The sequence below is a fragment of the Macaca thibetana genome, chromosome 6 (genome assembly GCF_024542745.1).
Source record: "Macaca thibetana thibetana isolate TM-01 chromosome 6, ASM2454274v1, whole genome shotgun sequence".
In the NCBI taxonomy this organism is placed as follows: Eukaryota; Metazoa; Chordata; class Mammalia; order Primates; family Cercopithecidae; genus Macaca; species Macaca thibetana.
The window spans coordinates 2,034,660-2,043,661 of NC_065583.1; the positions used below are offsets into that span (position 1 = coordinate 2,034,660).

The window sequence follows — 9,002 nt, forward strand, 5'->3', positions numbered from 1 at the left end:
TCGGGAGGCTGAGGCAGGAGAATCGCTTGAACCCGGGAGGCGGAGGTTGCGGTGAGCCGAGATCGCGCCATTGCACTCCAGCCTGGGCAAAAAGAGCGAAACTCTGTCTCAAAAACAAAAACAAAAACAAAAAAAAAAAAAAAACAAAAAAAAAAAGTTCCACTACTAATGGTCAAATAGACTAAAAAGACTCAAGTATGTCCAACCCCACAATTTCAGGTCCATAAGTCATTCAATAAGCATTTTGATCAGTCAGTGCCTGAGTTTTCCCATCAACCAAAAACTTACTCAACCAGCTGAAAACATAGCTGGCAGCTTAGGAATTTCCTCATCCCTCGTATGTGGAGGAACTGATATGGGGAACCAGTGGCCAGGAGAAGCAAAGAAATTAATGCCACAAGATAACTTCACTTCGCCTAACCCTGCCAGTGAACCTACAGCCTCAGCCAGTGTTTGGTTGTTAAAAACCTCCATAATTGGAAAATACTGTATCTCCCGTTAAGGAAAGACTTTCACAGAGGCAGTAGGAGAAACCACCTGCCCAGGGCAACGTATTACAACAAGCCGAAAACAAAACTCAACGGAGAAACGCCCAGAACCACTCCTACTTACCAGCTCCAAACCCTTTCTCTCGATTCTCTACTCTAAGCCACTCTTGGCATCAGCTAGAGGCTCCAGATGCTTGGAAAGCACCCTCTGGCCGATATTGGACATGTGGAGCACGGGCATATCGGCAACTGCCGGCTAAATGGACAAGGATGTGTGTTAGAAACAATCAAGCCATCCTTCTTTTTACTTCCTCTAAACCAAGGGGAACTCTTAGGGTATCCAATTTATGATAAAAATAAAAAAACTAGAAGCATAATCACAGCTAGAATACGCAAGTTGGCCCAAGCTCCAGTTTAGACTTGGTCCGGATGGTCCCCGGATTCCTTGTTTGGAGGATGGTTCTCAACCTTTGGAGGATTCAAAACCCTCATTGGTAGGTTTTTGCTTATTCTTGGCATCTGCCTCATCCTCCCTTGCCTTTCACCCCTGTGTATTAGGAGTATTCAGTCAACTACAGAGGCAGCAGTAACCCAACACACTACCACGCCGTGGATGGCATTAACCAAATATCAGCCACTGCCAGTAAAAGCAGCAGCTCAGCTCCACCAAGAGGTGGCAAATACTGGTGCTTTCTATTAACACCTTTGTTATACAAAGCACCAAAGGGGGGAAATGAAACAGGAATGAAAAGAAATTAAAGAACGTGTAAACAAAAACTCAGTTTATGTAAGAAAACCCAATTCCCCCTGAGGAAGAGAGAGAGGTGGAGTCCTCTAAAAATTAACTGCCTGTTTTTCTGTCTGTGGCTACTGAGCCTTATCTCTCCCTATCCCAGGCATTGTGAAGACCGTTTCTCCAGCTGTGCAGCTGCAAGGGCACTAGACCGATAAGTCGTAAAACATGTTGTTCCTTGAAAAGTAAAAAATGATGTAATGCATGTCTCAACTGAATAACTGTCTTTGTTTCTCGCTTCTGTAACGTGCTTCCCCCTGCACAGATCTCCCCCCGCCCCACGAAATGCTTAAAAGATAACTCGACTCTTTGTTCGGGGCTCAGTCCTTTGGATGTTAATCCGACTGGGTGGGTGCACCTAAATAATTAAATAATTCCTCCTCAACCCCTCGGTCTCTCTGATTCCTTAATTATCCCACTGCCATTTCAAAGCGTAATTTGCGAGTTTCTTGGGCTAAGAATATAGCTCTAAAGGACTGATGATATCAATTACTCGGGAGTACAGAATATTACCATTCTCGATTCGGTTATCCCCTTCACACTCTAATTTCCACATGGATATTAATAGCACTATTTGAAGTAGAGGAAAAATGAATTTAGTGAGTAGCATTCCTTCAGAATTCTGTGGCAAGCCTAAAATCACATTTACAAAAACAGAGTTAACCGTTACCCTCTTAATTTATGTTAATACCTTCCTGTAATGGTCTGAATTCACATGCTTTGCAAAGTGATCAATTTACCAAAACAATTATGATTTTCCTGGCCGGGTGCAGTGACTCACGCCTATAATCGCAGCACTTTGGGAGGCCGAGGCAGGTGGATCACAAGGTCAGGAGATCGAGACCATCCTGGCTAACACAGTGAAACTCTGTCTCTACTAAAAACACACACAAAAAATTAGACAGGCGTGGTGGCAGGCGCCTGTAGTCCCAGCTACTCAGGAGACTGCGGCAGGAGAATGGCGTGAACCTGGGAGGCGGAGTTTGCAGTGAGCCAAGATCGCACCACTGCACTCTGGCCTGCGCGACAGAGCACAACTGTGTCTCAAAAAAAAAAAAAGAAAGAAAATTATGATTTTCTTGCATTCATATGAAATAATTTAACACACTTTTATATGTGTGTGTGCGCGCACATGTGCATATATGTATACACACACACTAAGCAACAAACTAGAATTTTTTTTTTTTTTTTGAGACGGGAGTCTCCCTCTGTCACCTAGGTTGGAGTGCAGTTGCGTGATCTCTGCTCACTGCAAACTCTGCCTCCTGGCTTCAAGTGGTTCTCCTGCCTCAGCCTCTTGAGTACCTAGGATTACAGGCATGTGCCCCCACACCTGGCTAATTTTTTTTGTTGTTTGTTTTCTGTTGAGACAGAGTATCACTTTTGTTGCCCAGGCTGGAGTGCAATGGTGCAATCTGTGCTCACTGCAACCTCCACTTTCTTTCAAATGATTTTCCTGCCTCAGCCTCCCAAGCAGCTTGGATTACAGGTTCCCACCACCACGCCCAGCTAATTTTTTTGTATTTTTAGTAGAGACAGGGTTTTGCCATGCTAGCCAGGCTGGTCTCAAACTCCTGACCTCAGGTGATCTGCCCGCCTCAGCCTCCCAAAGTGCTGGGATTACAGGTGTGAGCCACTGCACCTGGCCTTGCTCATTTCTTGATTGTTAGGTTTTTGTTGTTGACTTTTTTTTTTAATTGAAGTATAATATACATACAGAGAAGCCACCAATCCCCAGTGGGCAGCTTGGTAAATTATTGTAGAGTGAATATATCTGGACACCAGCCCTCAGATCAAGAAATAGAATATTACCTCCCCCAGAGCACTAAGATAATTGCTATCCTGACTTCTCACCAGATGTTTCTTTTGCTTGTTTTAGAGCTTCACAGAAACAGAATTGTGCAGTACGCATTCATTTGTGTCTGGCTTCTTCTGCTCAGCATTATGTTGCTGAGATTCACCAACTGTGCATGGTAGCTGTTAATCCATTTTCAGTGCTATAAGAATTTTACTCTATAGGCCGGGCGCGGTGGCTCAAGCCTGTAATCCCAGCACTTTGGGAGGCCGAGACGGGCGGATCACGAGGTCAGGAGATCGAGACCATCCTGGCTAACACGGTGAAACCCCGTCTCTACTAAAAAATACAGAAAACTAGCCGGGCGAAGTGGCGGGTGCCTGTAGTCCCAACTACTCGGGAGGCTGAGGCAGGAGAATGGCGTGAACCCGGGAGGCGGAGCTTGCAGAGAGCTGAGATCCGGCCACTGCACTCCAGCCTGGGTGGCAGAGCGAGACTCCGTCTCAAAAAAAAAAAAAAAAAAAAAAAAAAAAAGAATTTTACTCTATAAATATACTGATAGGTACTTATCCATTCTCCTGTTGGAAGCTGGGGCTACTGTGAATTGTGCTGATAAAACACTCTAGTGCACATCATTTGGTGAACACATGTACAGTGCACAGTTTTTTGTTTGTTTTTTTTTGAGATGGAGACTCGCTCTGTTGCCCAGGCTGGAGTGCAGTGGCTGGATCTCAGCTTACTGAACCTCCCAGGTTCACGCCATTCTCCTGCCTCAGCCTCCCAAGTAGCTGGGACTACAGGCGCCCGCCACCTCGCCCGGCTAGTTTTCTGTGTTTTTTAGTAGAGACAGGGTTTCACTGTGTTAGCCAGGATGGTCTCGATCTCCTGACCTCGTGATCCGCCCGTCTCGGCCTCCCAAAGTGCTGGGATTACAGGCTTGAGCCACCGCGCCCGGCCCAGTGCACAGTTCTTTTGGGTCTATGCATAGGAGTGGAATGTGGGGATCACAGATGTGGTCTCCTTTAGTAGGTATTACCCAAGGGTTTTCCAAAGTAGTTGTGCTATTTTACATTTCCAAAAGTAGTATATGAAGTTTCAGTTACTCCACATTCTTGCCCAAACTTGGTATCAACAGTGTTTTTAATTTTAGCCATTCGAGTAGGTGTAATATTGGCTTCTCACTGTGGTTTAAATTTGATGGCTTACGAGGTTGAGCATGTTTTATATGCTTTTTGGCCACTGGGATGTTCATTTGTTCTTTCCTCTCCCTTCCTCCCTCCTCCTTCCCTTTTTTGTCCCTCTTCATTTCTTTCACCTATTGGCCTGCCAGCTTTTTTCTTAATTTTTAAAAAAAATTTATTTTACTTTTAAGTTCTGGGACACATGTACAGAACGTGCAGGTTTGTTGCACAGGTAAACATGTGCCCTGGGACACATGTACAGAACGTGCAGGTTTGTTGCACAGGTAAACACGTGCCATGGTGGTTTGCTGCACTTGTCAACCCGTCACCTAGGTATTAAGCCCTGCATGCATTTTTCTTATTAATGTACAGGAATTCTCTTTATACTCTACCTGTGATTCACCCTCCTCCATTCCCGCCTCTTTTTTTTAAGAGAGAGTCTCACCCTGTCACCCCGGCTGGAGTGCAGTGGCACAGTCATGGTTCACTGCAGCCTCAACCTCCCAGGCTCAAGTGATCCTCCTGCCTCGGCCTCCCAGGTATCTGGGACCACAGGCATGCACCACCACGCCCAGCTAATTTTTCGTTTTTGCTAGATACAAGGTCTTGCTAAGTTGCTCGGGCCGTTCTCTAACTCCTGACCTCAAGAGATCCTCTCACCTTGGCTTCCCAAAGTGCCGGCATTACAGCATGAGCCACTACACCCAGTCCCATCTTTTTGCTCTCTTATTGACGAAAAATTCTTAATTTTACTATCACCCAATGTATCAATCATTTTCTTTGGGGATAGTGTTTTGTCTGTCTTATTGAAGAAATTTTTACCTGACTCCTAAGGAACCTTAAAAATCTCCATATGCCTACAAAGTCCCACTGTTCTAATGCCTATTTTGTGCTAGAAAATAAACAAGGCACTGTCCCAAAGGCTATGCCTATCTTGTGGGAAAACTACCTTCATCATCATTTGCCAAGCCAGATGATCGGGATGAGGATAATTTCCATGGCTCCTGGCATCTGGAACCCTTCCAGAATAGCTGGGATTACAGGCACCCACCACAATGCCTGGCTAATTTTTTGTAGTTTTAATAGAGACGGGGTTTCACCATGTTGGTCAGGCTGGTCTCAAACTCCTGACCTTAGGTGATCCACCCACCTCGGCCTCCCAAAGTGCTGGAATTACAGGCATGAGCCACCTCGCCCAGCCTTGTTCTCTTGTATGTCAGTTACCCCTCCATGAGGCTGCTAAACATCCTCCCAGCACACACACACCTGCACACCCTCACGCAGTTTGCAAGGCAGTGGTTCAAGTTACACTTTAATCCCTCAGGCGTGCTCATCTCGCTCTCCAAACCTGCCCTCTTGCAGGATCTATGGTTCTTCTAAGTGTCCTGGTCACAAAGCAGCTGGATCAACACTCAGAGGTACAGAGCAGGGCACAGTGTGGTCCCTGCATCTGTCTCACCCCCACGATCTTGACACACAGAGACCTTCCCAGGAGCTGTGACTTGAACTTCACAATCTGCAGGGCCCACCCAGGAGCCGTGTCCTCCTCACAGGCAATGGGATCCCCTCCTCTCTCCACCTGTGTGGGAAGATTGGAAACAAAACATAGAGAACGTGGGAGGAAAAACACTGAGGGGATGGATGGGCCACACCTGAGGGTCCCCAGGATAGAGGGAAACACTGAGGGGGTGGATGGGCCACACCTGAGGGTCCCCAGGACAGAGGGAAACACTGAGGGGGTGGATGGGCCACACCTGAGGGTCCCCAGGACAGAGGAAAACACTGAGGGGGTGGATGGGCCACACCTGAGGGTCCCCAGGACAGAGGAAAACACTGAGGGGGTGGAAGGGTCACACCTGAGCTTACCAAGGTTGGAGGGAAACGCTAGAGGGATGGATGAACCACACCTGAGAGTTCCCGGGACAGAGGAAAACACTGAGGGGGTGGATGGGCCACACCTGAGGGTCCTCAGGACAGAGGGAAACACTGAGGGGGTGGATGGGCCACACCTGAGGGTCCCCAGGACAGAGGGAAACACTGAGGGGGTGGACGGGTCACACCTGAGCTTACCAAGGTTGGAGGGAAACGCTAAAGGGATGGATGAACCACACCTGAGAGTTCCCGGGACAGAGGAAAACACTGAGGGGGTGGATGTGCCACACCTGAGGGTCCCCAGGACAGAGGAAAACACTGAGGGGGTGGATGGGCCACACCTGAGGGTCCTCAGGACAGAGGGAAACACTGAGGGGTGGATGGGCCACACCTGAGGGTCCCCAGGACAGAGGAAAACACTGAGAGGATGGATGGGCCACACCTGAGCGGCCCCAGGACAGAGGGAAACACTGAGGGGATGGACCACACCTGAGCAGCCCCAGGACAGTGGGAAACACTGAGGGGGTGGATGGGCCACATCTGGGCGTACCAAGGACAGAGGGAAACACTGAGGGGGTGGATGGGCCACACCTGAGGGTCCCCAGGACAGAGGAAAACACTGAGAGGATGGATGGGCCACACCTGAGGGTCCTCAGGATAGAGTGAGGGACGGCTGTTGTTGGGATGATAATTCCACATCTTTGGAGAACAAGAATTCCAGCTAGTTCTCTTCTCTCCAAACAGTGTGGTTATGAACTAGCTCTCACTCCAGGAGGCTTTAAGGCTCCATATAATATCTGTAGTAATAAACAAAAACAGGCCAGCTGCCAAGGCTCACACCTGTAGTCCCAGCACTTTGGGAGGCCAAGGTGGGAGGACCACTGAGGCCAGGAGTCTGAGACCAGCCTGGGCAACATAGCGAAAGCCCATCTCTAAAAATAATTTCAAAAAAAAAAAAAACAAATAGTGGTAACTGTCACAACTAACATATTGTTACAAACAAAAATTTACACAAAGATGAAAACAACTTTTTTTTTTTTTTTTTTTTTTTTTTTAACCAAAACGATGCCTCAGTCTAGGGAGCGGTGTTTCCTCTCCGGAAGCAGCTGAAGCCCTGAGCTGCTGTCCACAGGCGGACGGACTCTCCCGGAGCCCCCAGTGGGCCTCGGCTCCTCCACGTCAGCTCCTCTCTTGTCTCTCTGCTGGTCCACGGGGGCCGCTGCAGCTGGCCAGGTCTCCTGGGAGTCAGAGGGGGCCGTGGGTTCCACCCCAGGGCCCACCTCATCAGCACTGTGCTCTCACCATCTGAGCAGCAGCCCAGAGGAAAAGGAGAAAGAAAGGGTGATGCTGATCCCCCAAGCAAAACGGAAACGCCTCCACCTCCCACCCTCAAAAGCACCCAACAATGGGCCCTGGGCACCGGGGGCCTCACAGGGAGTGTTTGCATCACAGTAAAATCTACAACGTTCCCACGGCGTGTGAGTGGACGCTTCCTCAACGCAGGCATGTCCGGCTGCCCCAAGGAATCTCCGGTAACGTCGAGATCTTTGAATAGCAGCAAGGGATCAAGGCCGATGGCATCTCTGAGGGCCTCAGTTTCCATCCATGAGGGCAAGCTCCCCTTTGGGAATCTGGGTTAGGGTTCCCGAGATGGGGACAAGAGGCCTCCACTGACAGCTGTATGTACGAAAATCCATCACGTAAACACGCCTGTGAAAGTCCAAGCAGCACAGTAGCTCACTGGAAAGGTGAAAGTTTCTCATCACACCCATAGAGATAATGGGGGTGGGGTGGGGGCAATCCCACGTGTGTGCTCTGTGCACTCACAGCCGCCCCTCCTCTGCTCTCTGGCTCCCGATGTGCGTAGTGAGAGGCAGACACCAGGCTAGAATCAGGAGGCCAGCGCCCTGTCCCAGTGAGTTTGGGTCTTGAGACAGTGAGTAGCAAGGGTGCAGAGAGGAAGGGATTTATCAACAAAGTTATCTGACTTTGATTCTCGAGCTCAATAGGGAGAGTTTGAATAACAAGGGACACTGATACTAACACATGTGTTAAACAGAGAAACTGCTTCTCATATCTGATAGGCAATAAATGTCGCATTTATTTATACTTCTAAGCAAAGTCTCATTCTCACTTGCTCATTTTCGGAGAGTGAGAAAGCCCAAGATCTCATGGCCCTTCCCCTTCCTCGGGTTATGGACACCAGGGCCCTGGGGACTGCAGAGCTGGGGAGGTCTCCTGGGTGTCACAGGGGGCCATGGAGGAGAGCAGAGGAGAGAATGCTGTTCTTGGGTGTGATCAGGTGGCTGTCAGATCCCCGCTCCTACATTCGGTAGGGAGTGACCTTCGGAAAATTATGTAACCTCTCTAAGTTTCGGTTTTCTCATCTGAAAAATGGAGCTGATGGTAATAAACCTCATCCAGAACAGTATTTGTTGATCATCCTCATGGCATTCTTTTTAAGAGCTTCACAGCACTCCATTATATGGGCATTAAATTGTTAATTTATTGTGTATAATCTCAGCTCACTGCAACTTCCACCTCCCGGGTTCAAGTGACTCACCTGCCTCAGCCCCCCGAGTAGCTAGGATTACAGACATGCGCCACCACACCCAGCTAATTTTTGTATTTTTAGTAGAGATGGGGCTTCACCATGCTGGCCAGGCTGGTCTTGAACTCCTGACCTCAGGTGATCCACCCACCTCAGTCTCCCAAAGTGCTGGGATCACAGGCCTGAGCCACCACTCCGGGCTCATAGACCTAAATGTAAAACACATTTGTTGAACGCCACGAAACCAGCAGCTTTGCTGTCACCACCAGAGGGCCTCACATGATTTGGAGAATTTTCAAACAGGGATATTGATGCAAACAAA

At 48.5% G+C, this 9,002-nt stretch overlaps 1 protein-coding gene across 1 annotated transcript; it reads right to left on the reverse strand.

The window, feature by feature from the left end:
- Positions 1-5,414: 5,414 nt before the first annotated feature.
- Positions 5,415-7,732, reverse strand: LOC126957056 (uncharacterized). The gene is given in 4 exon segments (XM_050794431.1): positions 5,415-6,317; positions 6,619-6,748; positions 7,268-7,367; positions 7,562-7,732. Coding segments are annotated over 4 exon segments (1,131 nt in total). The 3' UTR covers positions 5,415-5,587.
- Positions 7,733-9,002: the final 1,270 nt, after the last annotated feature.